This window comes from Aquila chrysaetos, chromosome 13, assembly GCF_900496995.4.
Source record: "Aquila chrysaetos chrysaetos chromosome 13, bAquChr1.4, whole genome shotgun sequence".
Lineage (NCBI taxonomy): Eukaryota > Metazoa > Chordata > Aves > Accipitriformes > Accipitridae > Aquila > Aquila chrysaetos.
The window spans coordinates 33,106,614-33,127,378 of NC_044016.1; the positions used below are offsets into that span (position 1 = coordinate 33,106,614).

The 20,765-nt window shown below is 43.5% G+C and overlaps 1 protein-coding gene across 1 annotated transcript in view; it reads right to left on the reverse strand.

Annotated features, from left to right (window-relative positions):
- Window positions 1-20,765, reverse strand: part of PGBD5 (piggyBac transposable element derived 5) — a 74,059-nt gene that overhangs the window by 15,203 nt on the left and 38,091 nt on the right. Inside the window, exons 3-5 of the mRNA XM_030035273.1 lie at window positions 19,175-19,309; window positions 7,420-7,600; window positions 384-581 (exon numbers count right to left, since the gene is read on the reverse strand). Of these exons, the coding sequence (XP_029891133.1) occupies window positions 384-581; window positions 7,420-7,600; window positions 19,175-19,309 (514 nt within the window). The remainder of the gene's footprint in view (window positions 1-383; window positions 582-7,419; window positions 7,601-19,174; window positions 19,310-20,765) is intronic.

Here is a 20,765-nt window from a genome sequence, read left to right on the forward strand (position 1 = left end):
CTGCTCAGAGTTCTAAGTACACCATGACATTTATTAATTTTTCTGTAGCAGCAATCCTGCAAGATGCTTTGCAAATGGGGTTATACAACAACCATCTTCCCTGCTCTGACCATCAGTAAAGATATAATCTTTATACCTAAAAGGATACTGCCTCCACCAGCTCAGGCAAAGGAAGCTGCATTAGCAGTAGGCTTTTAACATTTGTATGGGAAAAAAGAATAGCTGTAGGAAGACACAAAAGGGAAGTAATCGCTACTGCTACTGTTTATCTAGGATATTATGATCAAGCTCTTTGTTCAGGCTTATTATCAAACTCTGACTCATTTTGCCTTTTCACATAAAGCACGTGCACTTTCGAGATGAGCAGTAGGAATGTTGCTTACCTTGTTGAACCGGTGAATAGGCATTGGTCAGAAAACGAAAGTGCCCTTTATTGTACCAGCAGATCAAGGACATGTTTCCCTTCATTCTTATTCTGTACTGTCCTCTGGACTGGGGAGTTTCAGGGTTGTTCAGCATGGATGGAGGTAGGCCTGTGCAGTCACTCTTCCTGGTGCTCAGCAACCCACAGCAGTAAATCTCTGCATGTGAACAAAAACATTCCCTATCAGCAAGCCATTGCACGGACCCAGAAAGCAAGAGTAGTGGAGCAAGTCTGAATGACCTGACTAGAGGAAGAGCTTGTCCTACAACTTTCTCATCCAACAGATATGTTAGCCAACTGTCCTTCTCCTGTAATACCAAAGATTTGTGTCCTACAGGAATGTGTCTGGAAACTGAGACAAGTGCAGAAAGCCTGCTCTCTTGATGAAAGGTACTGACACCTCCTGCACAGTCATGATGAAATGACAGGGAAAAGAATTCAGGGTATCTTGCTAACAGTAACATCTATAATCTGTGTAATAGTCTTCACAAGTTTAAAATTGGACTGAAAAAAACCACTGACAGTGATATGTATTATGGAACAAATCAGAATTTATGACGTAAGAGAGTCTTTGATGTTTAACAAAGAGAATAAATCGTGGAGGGAGCGGGGAGGTAGGGAAAGCTATAGCATCTTAGATGTTAGCTGAAATAAATTCTCCTACGTGACTCCCATGATGCTTTTAATCACACTATACATAGCTGACAAACTGTCGTTTAATCTACTGTTTCACTGTGCTGCCCAGTTCTTGAGTTTCACCTCACTACTCCTTGCACCTCCATCATCTGGTTTGTTAAGGAAATGCTGCTTAAGCAATTAAGAACCACTGAAACCACTGGTTGATTTAAAAAACGCATGTGCCCAAACGATGGAGAAGATGGAAATACAAGTTCAATGAAAACAGATTTTAGGAAAAGGAGATAAACCAAACAGTGCCCTAGCTGAGTGAGCACTGATCTTGTCCTGCACAGACATCAGAGGCTCCACAGGCAACACATTCTGCTGTTCACAGCTTCTTGGCCTTTTCATACATGAAAGAGGCAATGAATAAAATCTAACACTACAAAAAACGCCTCAACGCAGCCAGGTGGGCACAAACAAGGTTTAGAAACAACATTAATAACGACAATGCTTGAATTTGTCATTAGGCTGTGAAATAAGAACGGCCTGTTTCTGTTAGTCCAAGAGAAGATCTTCTTGATCAAATTAATTGAACTCAAGGAAATCTTGGATGGAAAGTTCCTCGGTCTCCCCAGGTTAACCCACCTGAGTGGAAAACAACGATGGGCATGGAAGCAGGTGACATCTGTGCACATCTTTCATATGGCAGCCGAGGCTGGTGGTAGTTTAGAGCTCATCTGTCAGCTAAGTCTGATCAAATTTTTCATTGTGCTGTATTTCGCACATTGCGTAACTGGATATCCTTACAGGGGAAATGCTAAGTCAGACTACAGCGTCTGGCTTCCCCTGAGCGCGTTACCTCTGTTCTTGGGTTTCCATTTATGTGGCTCTTCTGCCTCTGTCTTTCTGGAATGACGGAAGCTCTTAAGTGCAGGTGCAGCCTTTGTCCTTGGTTTTCATAGTGCCTGGCATGGTGACCATCCCCTCAACAGCTCACAGATACTACAGGAATACTAATATAATAATTGCTAATACTCATAGATTGGTCCAGTTGCTATGGGCAGGTCTACAAGGAGGTAAGGCACTTTCATCAGAAATTTAAGACACTTACGTCAGAAGAAGGTCAACCAACACAGCAATGGGGCAACTTCATTCTGAAGGAGTAAATCTGCACTCCATCGGTTATTTCTAATGAATATATCAGTCCCTGGAAATCTGTACATTCCTTCCACAAAAGACAATGAGAAAAGCCTGATGGCAACAGGCTTACAATCAATATAGGAGAAACTGCACCTCCAGTGGAAGGCTTTTTTTTAACCTTTTCTTGCTAAGGGGAACACAAACAGTGTAGGTCACATACCTGCAAACTTTGGCATTAACATAGCAAACTTTTAGAAAGCTTTCTTCTAGCCAATATTAAGAACTTCCTGCTCTGATAACAAACAAGCCTGAGAAGAATTTCCTTAGCTGTCTAAAGTTTATGACTCACTGAAGGGTGATACTTACTCTCTCCACGAGACTGCAATGGTTTAAAACCAAGCTAATAACTACATTATTGTGCTAGAGCTTCAAAATAGCAACAGTCATCTCTGAGATCCCTTAATAATTAATTGTAGCCTTTCCTTTAGCTCAGGCAATAAGCCTGCAGAAAGCTTCCAGCAGATGCTTCACTCCTCATACAGAATAATGGGAACCATTTCCTCTCTCAGGAACACACTGTGTAACGTTCCTGCTGTATAGCCTAGAGAAGTGCAGCACTTCTGCAGATTTACTAGCATCTCTCATCATGGATGACGCCCTTAATCTGTAGAGTTTTTTAAAACCACCCAGTTACTATAGCAATAGACGCAATAAAAATTATGCCCATCTGGCTCAATGAAGTTTTTGTGTGTAATTAAATCGGAATCACAACAGGTGTTTGCCACATATACAGGAATCGGTGGAGACAGGTTGTCCTCCGCTGGTCGTCTTAAACTGTAACTGCAATATAAATGCCTACACGTAAACTAGCTTAGCAAAGATGAGGAAATGTGGTGTAGTCACCCAAGATTCATTCCCAGGGTCTCCAGGCCCTGCAGAGCTTGTGCTGAAGCCTGCTTCACCACATATTCATTTGCAAAGGCAGCCAGGCTCGAGATAGTTCAGGCAAAAATACACATTCTGCAATCATTTATCCTGGATGCAATGCTGGGTCAAGTCAGAGCTAGGGCAACGGGGGGTCCTGTTGTGGGAAGGAGATGAAAGCTTGCTTTAGTCCATGTGCTGGAGCTGCAGGATCCTGCAAAGCTTGTGGGAGTGCCATGGTTGCCCAGGCTGGCAACTCCTGCAGCTTTGCCAACCCCTGTGGCTTTGCCAACCCCTGTGGCTTTGCCAACCCCTGCGGCTTTGCGGGACAGAGCCAGCTGCTCCAACTGGTTCAGAAAGCACAAAAGGGACTTTCGGGGATCATATGTTTAAGGGAAGCATGGGACACAGGGCTTTAGGAGGTGCTGTCCTCTGTAATGGAAAACACTAATGCTTAGAGGGGGAAAAAGGGATATGCACTATGAATGAATGTCACAGCAAATAATGACAGCTGTCTGCTTGCAGAACAGAGAATTTGGGACATTTCAGTGCAGGTTTCCAGTTCTATTCAGAAGCCAGAGAAAGAAACGCTTTGTATGTCCCCTGAAAAATAAAAAAAAGAGGTCTATTCAGGTTTTGGGTTTTGAAAAAGATCAAAGTGACCTGTCTTATTTTCTGAAGTTTTCTCAGCTCTGGGTATCTTCATAGATCTTAGAATTATGTTCACCAGCATCCCTTTATATTACTAGGCACTTATTCTTTCCTGTGGTACAGTGAAGGTGCTACACAGCAGGCTTTCAATAAAGAACACTGTGGGTTTTGCAGTAATGCCTGTGTGGGTTAGGGTTAGGAAAAGCAAACGATAGTTAAGGTTCCACGAAAGTCTTCACAGGATCACAGGATCCTATGGATTAAAGGATAATTCAGGTTAGAATGCAACTCGGGAGGTCTCTAGTCCCATCCCTGCTCAGAGGAAGGTCAGCTCTGAGGTCAGACAGCGCTGTTCAGGGCTTTATCGTGTCTGGTGTTGAAAACCTCCAAGGACAGAGACTGCACAACCTGTCTGGGCATCCTGCTCCACTGCCCTTAGGAAAAACCTTACATCTAGTTTGAACTTCTTTTGTTTCAGCTTATGTCTGCTGTTTTTCATCCTTCCACGATGCACCACCGTGAAGAGCCAGCTCCATTCTCTCGATAACCTCCCTAGGGTAGCGTAAGGCTGCTGTTGGGTCCCCCCAAAGCCTTCTCTTCCCAGGCTGAACAAGCACAGTTCCCTCCCCATAGCAGAGCATGTGGTCCAGCCCCTGGTCAGGTTGGGTGGCCTTCTGCTGAACTTACTCCAGTTTATCAATGCCTTTCCTGTACTGCGGGGGAGTGTTGTGCAAAACTGTGCTGAGTAGGAGGCAATAATCACCCCCCTCAATCTACAGGCTACCCTCCTGTTAACACAGCCCGCGGTAGTGCTGACCATCTTTTCTGCCAGGGCACGTTGCTGAATCATGTTTGACTTGTTGGCTACCAAGACCCCAGGTCCTTTTCATCAAGAATTTTGAGAGGAACTAATACATTTTTAGTGGGTGCCCCTTTCTAGATTTTCCAGAATTCCCTTTAGTTCTCTTAAATGTCAGTTTAGGTTCCCCAAAAGTTTACAGTTTCTAAGCATTAGATTATTTAAATCTCCCCCTATTTCTCTGTTGATAGTGTTCCCCCCCAGCATAAAGCAGTTAAGGTCAATACTGATTGCTTTTTGTTTTCAGTTCTCAATGGGATCTTTCCACCACTGATCCTGCTGTAGCCCAGAAACTATATTTTCTTGAACGAGAAAAGTAAATTCGTCAGTTTAAGAATGGGTCTTGAACTGTCATGAGCACCTGAGCATAGATGCTTTTCAACAGGCTCTCATGACACTTCTTGGTCATGGTGTGGCCCTGTTCAGATTTAGGTGGCTAAGCCACATACCAAAAAAGGCATTAAGGTCATAGCTGAGGGTGCCTGTGGGATACATTAGGAGAGATCTCTCTGCTGAGTCCAGGCTTCTCTGCCTGCCTGTCCCCAAACATACTGCTAATGCAGTAGGATCCCAGCAAGTGCTGGCAATACATTAGCTGCTTTGCAGTAGAGTCAGTAAACACCATCATCTCCTCCGGGGCTCTTACTGACTTCACCACTACTTGACATCTCTAGCATCTCACCTCTCCCAGCGTCTCATAGGCCTTCCAGTTCAACATCCCCCTGCAAAACCTCTGAGCTAGCTCCTAGTAACTCCTGGCAAACACAGACAATCCCATGGCCTTAGTAAACAGAAACACTTTCACATTCTCCTCGTGATCTTCTTTATATAGGAGTGCCACACTACTTTGCAAAGCCAATAAACCTGCTAGCTTAGTGTCCGCCCCCACCCCCACCCCATAGCTTCACTCCTAGGAAGGTGATGGTGCGTACCAGATCTGAAATTTAATTTTGGAAGCAGCTGTCAAATATCATAAAGAGTCTCATGAAGCCATATAACAAATCATGAAGCAAACTGAAATCTCAGTATAGCATTAGCGTATTTGATCAGATAGTAAGTCAAAAAACATGCTTTAAAAAGACATTACTGAATTTGCTACCTGCTAGAAACTCTTAATTTGAATGATCTGTTCAGTGTAAAGACCATGAATAATTCACCTCTGTGAACAATCGGAATTATCTGTAAGTAATGAACACTAAGCTGGTTTAGTAGCCCTGCATCTTTTTTACTGGGATTATGGACCAACTAGGTCATGCCATTTTGTCTTTATCCTGCCCCAGCTGAGCATAAAGCTCAAGTTTTTGTCTGTCAGTCTTTACATTTAAACCTGATACACCTCGGGTACTAGGAGCATGTGGGTTATCCTCTACCTTTTTTTGAACCCACATTTTGCATCATTGCTTTGGTAGTCTTAAAAATGTAATGCTTATAATCAGCTGTGAAAAGAGTCATTTACTAAAGAACAGTCTCTGCTCAGAGGAAAAACTCCAGTACACTATAAATATGCTTGACTTCTTTCCCATTTGGCTATTTGCAGCATTTGGGAAACCATGACTCTTTTGTGAGAATATGGCAGTATTCCACTGTACCCTGTGAGCTTCCAGCTTACCTAAAATAATATAGGAGCTAAGTCCTGCATGGAGCTCAACAGAGACAGCCCTCAGTGCCAGCACAGTCTAAAATGCTCAGCTACAGCACTGGTGCAGCTCACTGGCGTTTTTATTCGAAATGAGAATCAAGATATTGTCTCAATTCCCAGTCTTTCCCCTTGCTTTTGGCCATGTTTCATTAATATAATGCTTTAAGTGGGTTTAATTTTCGCAATGCCTAAAAACCATGCCAAAAGCAAAACTTGGTCGTCAGTGGTGTGTTGAAAAGGGAAATGGCCCCGTAGCCTCCTCGTATGTGATGCATAATGGCAGCCTCCAGTCTTACTGCTACGAAGGACCTATTCTACACACCACACGGAGTCTGAAAGGCCATGCTGACTGAAGAACGAGTGGAGAGTTACATTGAGATGACTTATAACTGTCAAGAGTGCAGGAGCCTGTAATTCAAGGGGAGTCACAAGTCCTCAGCATTTCTGAAAGCAAAGTAACACGTGGCTTTTCCACACCCAACATGAGGGGGCATTTGACACAGAGGATGACCTGGGATTACTCGCTGCACTAGCAAGAAACTGGCTGGGAGAGCCATATCGACAGACATTTTGCTGGCAAGTGTGTTTTTGCTAATGTAGAGTTTATTATGCTTTCAAAACTAAAAACTGCCCTCCCAAAGCATGTCGATACCAGCAACTAAAGCAAACTTTGCTAAGGCTTTTGCAATGCCATAAAATGTCATCTAGAGAAGTCACGTCTTTAACAGGTATTAAAACCAGCAAGGACTTCTAAGACAGCCCTTTAAGGATTCATGCCATCCCTAGTCTTTCACCACAGGAACAGAAAAATCACAGGCAGCTAGGAAATCCCTTGAAAAGTCCCCCAGGCCATATAGGAGATTAGACCTCACATTTCTAGGGCAAAGAACAAAAGCTAGGGCTTTAATAACCTTATTTAAAATGTTTTTACATCCTCATTTTGAACTTCAAGAAGGCTTGAAGAGGAAGATTTAAAGAGCAACTTAGAAAGCCCTCTGTATAGTACCTTTTCATGAATGAGAACTTTTCTTAGAGATGACCAACTTTCTATAGATAGGAATTGAAATATCGGTGAAGCCTTTTGGGAGTTTTTTTTAATTCAGTGGCAGGAGGCCTCTAGGTCTGTCATCATTAAAACCCAGTGAGTCACCCGATACACACCTTGCTTCTCAAATTCTTCAAAGAGATTCAGGCTGGTAATGCTTGGGCCAGTGAAGATGATGTAGTTCTTCCCAGAGGCGTTCTGACAAAGGCTTTTGGCCACCATACTGTGAAGCTGTGGTTTGTTCTTCAAAGCATCCAGCCCGTCAGCACCACTCCCTTCTTTGAGGTGGACATAAATCTTAAACAAGAAATGGTAAGAAAAGTCAGAAGGTTATAAGGAATCCAGAGGGAGCAGATGCAATTGCTAACATACCTGCTAAGCTCAGCTGGAGGCAAGCTGAGAATCAAGGCAGCAGGTACTTTTTATAAACTGCTAATTAATCTAAAGTCCCCTTCAAGGGGCTGTTACTTTAAAACCACCTCAGGTTAGCTGGCACAGCTACTGATAAATACAGCGTCCTTCGCCTCAGCTTAAGGGCTTCCTGAGGTTCTTGTCACTGTTGTGCAGTTTGAAGATTGTTTGCTTGGCAAGAAAAGACTCCAGTCATAACTGAGATTATGTGTTGTACTGAATCTGCATAGGCTTCAATGCTGCCAGCAAAAGGAGAGCATGGGAACTTCAGTTTCAAGAAAGGCCCCTACAAGATGACCAGAAGGAAATGGCCCATTAGCTTCACTGCAGTAATGTGCAGATTTATTTCTGTTGGCAGCAACCCCTAGGCTGTGATGCAAGTGTGTGTGCACCCCCATAAATGAGAGGAGCCAGCAATACACATACCCAACCAGCCAGAACATCCTCACCAAACTCGCCAGGCACAGAGCTAATTCTTAGATCCTTTACTTAGACCATAATTTGGAGACAACCCACCAAACCAGATTGAACCAGGAAGCAGGGTACAGCGCAATATGCTGCTGTTAATTAATAGAGAAATGCCTGGCTCATTTGTAGCAGGCTGCAGTAGCTTTAGCGTGTATCCTGCTGCAGTACACTCCACATCGCTATGCATTTCAAGAGAGCTGTCACCATCATCTGTAGCATCTGTAGGTGGACATACATGTTTGTGTTAGAGTGCAGGAACATTTATGCCTTAGTAATGTGACTATAATTAACCAAACACCGTCCCACCAACTGAAAGAGCACTGAAGTAAAGCTATTGCTTCATTCCTACAAGTGATCCCTCTAGAAGAGGAGTCTTCTGCATTGTCATGCAGAGGGAGAGAACACATCACCCTTCTTTTGTACACAAGCCTTTGGTTTTATTTCACTGACAGTATTTTACAAGCATAACTTTCACCAAAGTTGAACATCTATTAAAATCAACTAGGCATCTGACCTTCATCTCGTTCTAAAAGTCAGCAGAAATAACCTGCTGGAAAGAGAAATGAGAAGAAGCAGACACTGTGCTCAGTCACTCAAACAGCACTGTAACACCATGGAGCTTGTAAAGATTTAAAAACACACACAAATGCAAATTTTCTGAAAAATTTGCTCAGGCCTGCCTTCACGACTTTGGCTCTGAAATACTCAAATCTTTTAGGAATTCCAGAAAATTTTACCCGTCAGAGAAAAAGCTGAAACTTGCTCAGTACTTAGGAGCAGGGAAAAGGATTTTTGCCTTGTCTGTTGGAGTGATGGATCCACAAGGAGATTTTCTTAAACTTGTTTGAGACTTCAACCATCCAGAACATACAGCATTGCTTTCCTGTATATGCATCTGTTTCTCTTACCAACACACTCCTTCATAAAGGAAAGTTCATTACAATGCTCAGAGAACAAAAATGCTCATGTTTACAGTAGTGCTCCCACTAATTTATCTCAATGATCTTAGAGAAGAAAAAAATTCAATTAAACAGCTTCTCCCTATTTTAGATGGTGTATCTCCTAGCACTGGTATTCTAGGCATATTAATGTAATATTCCCTAGCAATTCATGCATCGCAGAACAGACCCCAGAGGAGTGTGTTATGTAGGAAATCTCTGAGAAATGAGACATAATTTGTATTTTGAAGTAATTGACATGCTAAACAAAGATGTTGGTGCAAGGCGAATGCACACTAATTCCAAAAAGAAGTACAGCATATATTAAAAGGAAGTCTTAAATATACATTATTTATCTTAAAAAAAAAAAAAAATCTCTATTTTGATAGAAACAGTTTCCAGATGAGGACAAAGGCAGGAATGTTTGTAGACTCTCTGATCATGCTCCACTCACTTTTGAAAGCTGTCAAATTTGTGCTTTCCCCAATGCTAAGGCTGAGGACTAGCTAATTATGATAAGTCATTTAGGTTATTAATTAGGGCTCCAGAGAGCAGCTTAACAGTGGAATGCATACAAAGAGCAGACTGTTCCAAATTTACAGAAAAGGTATTTCATGATTATGGGCATCGAAATTAAGATTAGGGTACTAGTATGACAGCACAGAGACCACACATCAAGCCCTTAAAATCTACAGACAAGGCAGTGGAGACAAAAGATGCAGACACATTAGTTTTGACCTTGGATTACCACTTGAGCTGAAAACAAAGCAGGAATCTCTAAGTCTAGGAAAGTGTCTTACACCTTCCCTCCCCTACTGCAGTAAGTCTTAGCCAACCAAGAGTTTCTCCTGCTCCATGCTCACTTCGTGTTCCCCACAGAGCATCCCCCAAGAGATGAGACAGTCTGCTGGTGAGTCAATTGGTCTCTCACCATGGGTTGGTTTGGGTCTGCAGGCACCTACTTCAAAGCACATGCCCACCATGCAACTTTCTACCGAGATACCACTATTTTCCTACTAGGAATCTACACGCTCCATAGGTTTTGTTAGCAGAGTTTCCTGTGCACCTGGCACCCTCCCTCTGCGCTCTGCTCTCTCTCTAGGGTCCTTGTAATGGCCACCTTGTGATTCTCTTCCCTCCCTTGCTCTGTTCACCTTCCCATTGCCCTTTACTCAAACATCCATACCCACCGCTGAACCTTCCCTCCTCCTCCAATGTTAAATATATCCCCTTTTTTTCTCCTTGGGCACTTCCTTGCCTATCCAAGCACAGCCTTGGTTCTTGGCACAATTTTTCTTGTTTTGGAGAAGCATCATTCAAACCTTTATCATGCTCTGCTCTATTGGGAAGATGGGTGACAGCAGCATAATGTTGGAAGATATAAAGGCTGCTGTGAAACAGCGGCTGGGTACAGACAACTGGCAAAGGCATAGCTTCAAATTTCCTTGCAAGTGCCTAGGATCCCATATGGCTTTTATCCTCCCTCTCCCCATCCTCTCATCCAGCTTATTTCGTTCTACCTCAAATCATTAAGATCCTGCCTACTGAAGCCCACAGCATTCCTCCCCATTCTGTAATGCATTAGAAGTGGTACTTAACAGTTTGCAGTCTGCAGAAAAAGCACAGAATTGCCAGAAAATGGCTGCAAGACTTTCACAAGCACAGTCAGAAGCTACTCCCCAAAAACCGTTTGTTAAACCACTCATCAGAGCTCCTGGTTTGCCCTGTGACAGCGTTAGAGCTTTGTGCCCTTTCCATGTGCTCCAACAGCAAAATGTCATCAGAAGTACAGGCTCGACAACTGCTGCTGGACAACAGATGGAGATGTTGGCAGCAACATCCTCTGCTTCTGCGGGTGACAGTCAAAGCAATGCTTCTCGAATATCTGCAAAGATCACTTTTACTGTGTATCTTTTTCTAGTGGTTACTGATCCATTCAATCTACAGCACCAAACAGGATAACTTCTATAGATGTGATATCATCTGTCTTAGCAGACAACTACAGGCTCAAGCTCTTTATCCTGCAGTGCTGGGACAGAAACGGAGCTTTCTCTAGTCATGCCTCAATTATTTGTTTCTTACCAGAACAGCTACACATTCAGTTCTGCCATCTCTCTATCTACTGCAGCCCTACTGCACCAGATACTTTCAGTCCAACATGTTTTAATGCCATGCACACAATACCAGCTCTCTCTTCTCACACCATTTAACTCATCCCTCAAACCCTCCTCTCTTCTGCCTTCAGTCTCCATGCAGCATCCTAACAATCTCTTCCCTTTAAAAGCCTGACAGTAAGAAAAGATCTTCACAGTCTCTGGCTCATCTTTCCTTCCACCTACAACTGCTTCTGCCTCCTCCCATCGCAAACACAAAGGTAGGTATCAATCAATATACCTGAATGCCCGACTGTGCTGAGCTCTTCCAAAGCAAGAAAAACAGTGCAAAGTGGCCTGGAAAGACCATTTGCCTACACAGAGGCAATCAGAAAAGACATCGCATTTCTGAGCAGGAGATTTCACATGTTGACAGATGAGAGGCAAGTCAATCACCTGTCATTCAGAAACTCAAACAAGTATGTTCAGCTACAGAGACAGACTGCTAGAGAGAGTCTGGAAGGAAGATTTCAGAGTAGGCATCTGTGCTACAAGCCAACAGGAATTTCCTTGCTCTGTGCTAGCAATTTGTTCTATGGAAAATTCATGTGGAAGGTTTGTAAGGTCTCACTAGAAACTGGGTAAAAAACTGAGCACTTAGGAACAAAAGCTGCACCTTGAGTGCACATTTAAGAGTGCCCTAGAAACTAAAATATTGGTGATTCTGCTTATATTCAAAGCTCAGATGGCAAGTTGAAAGCACTTGTGAATAGCACATCCCAAATACTCCACATTCATGCATAATTGAAGCACCCCAGGGTACAATTCTCAAACAAAATAGGTGACATTTGGAAGAAAAAAAAGGGCAAGGGTATTAATAAACAAGAGGAAAATTTACATTGTGCAAAAAATCTCACAAAGGGCAGACCTAAACAACCACAAAACAGAAGCCAAGTTCTTAGTTATAAAACAGTTATAAAACAGACACAGTTATAAAAGCAAGATAACAAAGAACGGTACTGTCATAGTTTTCGGATCCTAAATAGCTATTGAAAAAATAACTTAATTTTTCTACAGACTTCACAGACAAATACTCAACTGCTCATTCCCAACACCACTCCCTAGACACTGCTTCACTCTTTCTTTCCCTCTTATCCTAAACCTCATCTCTGTTGCCATTACCATCACTGTTGGGAGATCCTCCCCTCCAGTCCCACCCCAAACCTTCTGCAGCCCATATTCCCCCCTTCTTTAACGCCCTCTTCCCAGCCAGCTCTTAGGTCTAGCTCTTCCTCAGCAGCTGTTGGCACCACTAATGGTGTTCTTACCAAGACTGGATCTTTTCATTTGCTTGAGCCTCTCTTCATTCTCTTCCTACTCCTCTAAAGGCTACTTTGAAAATGCATGCAAGGGACATGCAGCTTTCCCATTCTGTTCCCAGCTACTCTTGGGGTTCTCTACAAAGCTCTTTCCTTGGTCCCCCTCTCTTCTCCCTCTGCCTCCTATTTTGAATGAGTTCATCCTGCATTAACACACAGATCCAGCTAAAACCTTTGTGTTGAGGACTGGCAAATCTTTGTTTTGTCTGCACACGTTCTTCAAATTTTCTTACAAGATGTATTGGGTCTGCATGGCAAGATTTTGGTAGCGGGAAGGGGTGCGGGAGGGCTACAAGGGTGGCTTCGGTGAGAAGCTGCTAGAAGCTTCCCCTATGTCTGACAGAGCCAATGCCAGCTCATGTCCAGCTTTTCATCGACCAGTACACCCAAGTCCTTCTCCGCAGGGCTGCTCTCAATCCCTTCATCCCCCAGCCTCTATTGATACCTTTCTTAGAAAGGATGCAACCCCCACAATGCAATTGCTAATCTACGCACTGGTGCTGCTACCTTCTTAGCGCTGCTTTGCCAGGCTCCCTCTGCGTAACTGGCAGCCCAGCTCTGGTCCAGGATGGAGGCCTCACTCTGGTGGCACAAAATTGCATGGCCTTGGTTCAGTTTTTCTGAGAAAATTACTGTTGAGCTATAGGAAGGTGTACAAGTGCGAGTATGTAAGTGAGAAGGTATAAGCGATGCAAGATAAAAGTAAAAACTATCAGGAGTGCTGTAACTGTCGAGGAAATAACATTTAGGTGCTCAAGATAATATTTAGTTGCTCAGGGGAGAAAATACTTACATAAAAAGCTATAAAATCTTAAGAAAAAAACAGAAGAAGACAATTCAGTAACACCAAGGACCCAGCTCATTTCCAAGGAGCCGCAAAGCTGATGACCGCCTGGCCTGTGCAGGCTCACCAGGAGCAGGGAGTACCCTGGTGCCTAGCTAGCAGTGTGCTGGTCCCAGCAATCTGCTGTGTGCATTACCCAGTAAACACTGCTGTACCACCCTGCTTGCAGAGTCTCCAGGCAGCCGAAAGGTGCCCGAACTAAAGTGACTCGCTGTAGGAAACTTATGCCTTCATCTTGCATTTAGATGCTGAGCTTGCTAGGGCAGGGATTGTCTTTTTGTTCTGCCTACAGCACAAAGGCATGGGATCCCTGAGGGTCGTTCCTATGGCAAGACTATTAAGTGAGGAAGAGAGGAGGCTCTGGTGCTTTTATCCTCCTTCCTCAGGCAGAGCAGCACTGAGTGAGAGCAGCTGCAGAAAGGAGACAACTACGCAGGTAGTTTTATCATCAGCAACTCCAAGCACCACAGGCAGGAACTAAAAAATACCTTCACTTCCACCTGAAAATAGACACTAAGACTGCGTGTAAACTCGGGGAGAGATCTTTGCATTAGGTCACATTTAGATGTTTGTTTTTCCCATTCATCTGGAAACACGGTAAGATTGTAAACTCCACAGAAATTAACGGGGCTGGCCCATCACACATCTGCAAAACTACCTTACCACTTAATACTGGCAAGCAAGAGGATAATTGACTTTTAATCAAGATCCGAGATTCTCAGATGCTGACAATACAGAACTGCATGCATTAAAAAGCCAGAGCCTGGTGGGAGCCAGAGGAAGAAAGCAGATAGGATTTTCCAGCCACCAGTGACTGACAAATGAAGGCGATCAGATTTCCTGGGATCCCCTTGCAGCCAAAGCCTGACCTTGAAAACCTCCTCAAAGCAGCCGCTACATCTGTGCATTCCAGATGCAACTGTTCCAGCAACAGAGAAATTATCAGGGCACTGTTTAAAGAAACCCAAGGGCTCAGACTAATCTCTAAACAGAACTTAAACCAGGCTGAACACCAACATTTCTGAGCAGCTTTATTAAACAAATGCACAGATGGCCAACTCTCCTGCAACTCTGACCTTGAAAACAAAATTCACTCCAGGCTTATTTACCCCTCCCTTTCCCAGTGACTGAATGCACTTATGTGGTGTGTTGTGAAATTATAAATTCTTTGGGGCACCATCTCAGTTTCCCTAAATTCTGGAAATAAGTTCTTACTCTGTAAAACCAACAGGGTTATGAAGTATTCAAGCTGATTGTATTTACCCTGTTTGAAAGCAAGAATGAGCTACAGCATTTACTAAAAAAGCATGGTGTTTACATTGGGGGTTTTTTGTGCAACTGAGAGCTCTGCCACTGATCTGTGGAGCAACCTCAGACATCTCTCTTCGTGAAACTGCTGCTCTTCAGGGAGAGAGCCATTTCTTACCCTCTCATGCAGGGGCCACCCTGATCCAGGTTGCAGTCTTTAAATACTGCTATAGTGCAAGTCTCTGACCATTCAGTAAGGTGGGAAGACTCAAGCTACAGAGACACAGTCCTTTTCCTTAATCTGTTGTGACTCATCACTTCTTCAGGGTAAGCAGTGGAAGGTGGAATCTCAAATTCAGTCCCAGCACAAGGATCTAAAGGACTTCATAAATCTGAGTGACACGTTTCACAGGGATATTAGTGAAAATGAAATGCATTATTGCAAGAACTTTCTCCCAGTGAATAAAAGCGAGTGCAGAGCCCATATATAGTTTGGGGGCAGGGAGGGGGTGTGGGAAGGGAAGAGCGTCCAGAATAGCCTCAGAGAACAAGCTTCATCCCAAGGAATAGGAAAGGATACACACATCCATAAAGTCATTTCTTCTCCACCATATCATCACAGGTTTGTTAAGTGAATAATTAGGTTGATGAGCTAATTCCATTACCGCCTATCATAGTGATTAATATTGCCTGACGGTCCCTTTGCAGTGCTCTCTACCATCTACATACTGCCTTCCATTTTGCTGATTGATGGCTCTTTGGGTCAGGGACTGCCTTTCGGGTTATGTTTGTGCCATGGCCCTGTGGTTCAGGAGGAGGCACTAAAGGAACAGCTCATCCTGCCTGACTCCCCGTGGGGTCCAGCGCATGGCACCAGCTTCCTGTGCTTCCTTCTCCTTCTGCAAAATGACCAGAAAACCTTCTTGTGCAGAAGAACAAGGACTAGGCATCACTTAGGAACAGTTACCCAAGGAAAAGAAAGAGAGAGCATGATGTGCCCTGCCAGGACAAAATAACTAGCCCTGATCATATTTTTGGGAACTCTCAGCAGGTTTTTATGAGCTTTATTGCTATATCTAAAATGATGAAGAGTCTTACCACTCATATTTATGAACATCTTTTACAAGCAAGTGTTCCAGACTTTTTGAGAGAAAAAGAGAGAAGTAAAACTGACACAACTAGAGTTTTGATTTAAATAGGATGACTTACTCAGCAAATACGCTAAGAAAGAAAGAAACACTTCTAAGCTACTGTGATCATTTAAACTGCAATCAAGATATTAAAATACTGGTTCAAAAAGTGTCTTAGGGGTAACACATATGTAGGAAATATATTGGAGGGAAATGAGGAAAGCAAAGAGAAGATGGAGCAGAGATGGACATCTGAGGTCCCGCAAGCTGAGTTTGCTCTTCTCATTGAATTAGAAAGAAAGAAACAAGAAGGCCCAAGCCCTCTCCTGCAGCAGCAGCTGCTGCCAACTTGATGTCCAGCATCAAGGATGGCTGAAAAAAGCAACAGTATCAGGGCAGTTTTGCTGCCTGCTTTGCCAAAGTCAGCTCTCCTGGAGCCCTTCTAGCCCTCTGAAAGGTTTTGTTCATGTTCCCAGCTGCTGTAGACGTATATTTACTTTGTTTGAATGATGTGTCCTTCCTGCATGTTCCCACTTGGCCAGCTGACCGTGCAAAGATAATCAGCAACAAAGCTATTCGCTGCAACAAGATGCTTTGCTTGAGGAATTCCAAAGCAGAGATATGATCTGAAATTGTGCATCCATCTTAAAACAGAGACTTAACTGTCAGTGTGGAGCCAGGTTATCTGTATTACAGAAAAGTAGTCTAATATATACACATTATTTATATTATGCATATATAAGCCTATGCACCTTCTTATATCCACAAGCAATATTTGGGTTTTATGCCACTTCTGTTCCATGAATGGCTTATTGGGCTGGATTTTTAACCAAACACCATTTGCTTAAAAAAGCAAACGATGAACCATCAAACAGAAGGATTTACTCACCCCCAAAAAAGTGATTCAGAGATTTTTCATGAGAACAAGACGACAGAGGAATTTGGGGGGTCAAACAGCTAAAACTACTAACGTTAACAACTGCCCTGTGAGCTGCCAATCAGGAGCTGTTCACAGAGTAGCTCAGCATGTGGCTTCAAAACACTGATATCAATTTTACATCAGGAAAACAAACGAACCAACCCTTTGCATCGTAGGAAAAGCAGATCACAGGGAAAATGGGGATGTCCTCAAATGGACATTTTTCAACTCATCATTCAGGTTCAGAGGACCTTGCTTCTGGCCAGAAGCATCACAGCCTTCTTGAGGTTCCTTCCATTTCTGAGAGCTAGTCATATGTAGCTCACTTCCCTCTTCTGCCTGGGCTGCCTCACCTTTTTATAGATATTATTCAGACTTTTGCAATCGAATTAGCCTGATTTATGAAGTGTTTATAGTCATATTTTATCCTGAATAAAATGACCTTGATGTCATCATGTGGAAACAATGAGGGAGGGAATTCGTCCAGACCATATTACAGAATTTCTGCATATTTCTAAGTGGGTGCTGTAAGGTTTTTCTGACAGCATACTGGTGATAGACCAGTCAGTCCTTAACTATCAGGCAACAAGTCTTTCCTTCATGATGGCAGTTTCACAAGAGATGGAGGGGAAGGTGTGCACATGAAGGGGGAAAACATTGGATTTTTTTCTTATTTAGATCAATTCTCTCCATATGTTAAACACAGTAAACACCCCCTTCTCTGTTTTAATACAGTCAATACACCAAACAACTACCAGATAAGTGCTTTGGATTCTGCAAGATCCCTCATAAGTGTGACGGATAACTGAACGTAGCATTTCAAGCGTACCATAGTTGAAGACCCCCATCCTCCCCAGAAAAGGTTTTTCCATTTTAGCATGAATGTTCATGTTCCTGTATATTCTTTTTCACTCTTCCCTGAGGTCCCTCTCACCCAGTCATTTTAGCATGATGATAATTACAGCCAACTCATGGAATGAAAATAGAAGGCAGCTGGTAAGATGATCCTGGACGTCATCCGGATGCAAGTGAAGCACGAGTATTTAATTCATTAAGGGAGCAGAAGGATTAGGGTGGTGCTGAGCATCCATTCTGTCCAATTTGACATTCCATTAATTTACTCTCTCGATGGACAGGACGGGAGGCGCAACGTAATTATAGCTCCGAATGTGAAACCTCTGGCATGTCTGAAGACTTATTAGTTTGGTGGCAGTTGGCTGGGGGGAGCATGGTGAGAGAGATCAGCAAACTTTGTGCTCGCTGTACCCATTACTCTTCAGTAATAAGCTGCGTGTGGGACTGGTGGAATTCACCTTGGCGATTAAGGACACTGCCTCTGTATAGCAAATGACTTTCCAAAAGCCTTGAGAGCAGAAACTTCCAAGGATGCTTCACAAGGTGAATCTATTTTGTATTGGATGAAAACAACTGCTTTAAAACCTGGACGGAAGATGTATGAACCTAATTTTCTTCTTAGAGTGAATAGCGTTACTGAAAATGCAAACCCCTGTTCCCAGCGAGCCTCTTTTCTTGCATAGCTACTCAAACAGTCATAGTGATTCACGGATCAAATTTTACTGTGAACAAATGTTCAACGACAGCAAATCCACAGGCCCTGCAGTTTTGACATGTATTCAGTCTAAGCAGGCAGTGTGTATGTCCTACCTGCACCTCCAAACTGCTGCTCTGGAGCATGCAGGACATCACGTTTTCAGAGAAGCTCTTGGGAAAAAGAAGTTATCAGAAAATATCTGCCCCCTCACCTCTAGGTATCAAAAAGAAATGGCTGGATTTTTCAAGAGCTCTCAAAATACAGCAGCAATTGGGGAATCCAAGAATTTGAAAAGTTGTCCCCAATGCTTTACAACACTAAAAACAAATCCTTTAACATGTCTCCTACTCAAGCTCATATCTCACCTTGAAGTCACATCAGATTTTATTCCTTTGTTAGAGAAGTAGAGGTGTGAAAAGAGATGTAATAGGAAACCCCGCTAATGTTTCTCACAGAAAAATGGACATCTTGATACCGTATTGATTTAGTCTATTGGATACCACTGGCTATCACAGATGCAGCGTTATACTTAGAGAAGCTGACTCATTAAAAATTACAGAAGTCACAGTACCTAGACATTTAGATAAACTTAGGATGTACAAACAGACAGACCTTTTAACTCCATTTCAATTTAATTAGCTGAGGGCTGGCAGCCAGATGGACAGTATTAGAGACAGGCACCCTCAGTTAAATCAAACAGCAAACAGAGCATCAGGAACCTGTCGTCACCGTCCGTCAGATCTAGTATCTGCAGCAGTCAGAGGCCTGCTGCATTCAGACTGTAGCCCCCAGCAAGGCAATGAAGAGGAGTGGCTGTTACCTGTGGTCCTGCAATACATTTAAGGGCCTGCCGGAACTGCATCAAGACATCGGAAGAGGTAAAACCCACCTGGCAGATGAAACCGGTGGATGAGCACTGCCGAACCCAGAGACTGAATTTCCTCTTTTTCCTCTTGCGCAGCTCCCTCTCTGTGCATGTGGCAATGAAAACAGGATCCTCGTCAATCAGGGGCTCATGTAGTACCTGCAAGTGGCAAGAAAAGAGGCGAGGGGGAGAAACAGAAGAGTACGTGATTGCTGAAAAAAATGGTGCTTTAAATTCTTCCAAGGAAATACAAACCTTGCATTGTGCTTGTGTGCATTACCTCATACAAAGGAGCAAACCCACTTTTGTTCAATGCTACCATCCAACAAAAACCAAAAACCAAAGCCTGGCCACACTCCATTGTGGATGGCTGCTCCACACGTGCTTTGCAAACATTGCAAGGCATGGCTCTCACTTCTCACTATCAGCTACAGTTTAACATCCCTCCAAAATGTGGCCTCTACCTCCCACTATCAGCTACAGTTCAAAATGAGGCAGGGGATGGGGGTGGGTGGGTAGAGATTGTTAGCAGCATCCTTCTCCAAGCTTCATCATCAGCTTTGTCTTGTTTGGCAGAATGTCTTCTACCCAAACATGCCCTACAATATGTTGTAAGGTACACTCCTTGGTTACAGCAAAGGCAAACACACAGCAGAGGGAGAGAAGTTAAGGGAGAAAAAGATATCTTCTAGTGCCACTTAAGGAGGTGGTGAAGAGACAGAAAACATTTTTCCTGGTGGCAGCAGCTTCAGGGAAGCCTCTCTTGCCTCAGGAGCTGAAAAATTTGACAAAAAGAGACAGAAAGATAAAGGACCAGAGGCAGGAATAGAAAAAGACAAGGCAGACTGGAGCAAGTAATGAAAATCTGTGAAAGTGAAGCAATTTCTGCACTCTGCATCCAGATGATATAAGCGGTTCCCTGTTCCTTATAGCTGTTTTGTTACACTTCTCTCCATTAATTCTGTAGCAAAGTTGCTAGGTTTTACACCATAGAACCCACCTACAGAAAAGCACTGCTACCTCCTTGCAGCTCACAAGTAGCTATGCATAACATACACACCCCTGACTGCACGGTGCGTGAGTTGTCTAGCAAGTCACTTGTGAGAGTACAAATGCTTGGAAACTGTTGAAAAGTCTCAGCTGATGAATGCTGATCAACTTCAGACCGCTACATCTAAATTAGAGCAAGCCACTGCAGGCTCCCCTCCTAGTACAGGAGGGAAAAGCAGTCCCAGGAGGCCATCATTCACACCCTTTTAAAGACGTGCAAAATAAGGCAGATGGGTTATGATCTAAAGGAGCCCATTCTTTTCCAGTGACCATCACCCCAAGAGACAGGCTCAGATACAGGTATCCACAGTGCAGAGGCCCTCACCCTCAGACCAAGCCTTTCCACATCTGCATGCGTGTTACTTTTGTGCACATCTGCATGCAGCCAGTGGCAGAAATGAGAACAAAGCTGCATTAAACCTGGGAGCGATGCTCGTAGGAGAGATGTGGTGGGTAAGCAGTTAAGCACCAGTGACGAGCAGCTGCTGGCCTCCTGAATACAAGACGTTTGTTGAACATCACTCTGTTAGCCCAAAATAGGCACCCGTGCCCTCTCGACGCAGTG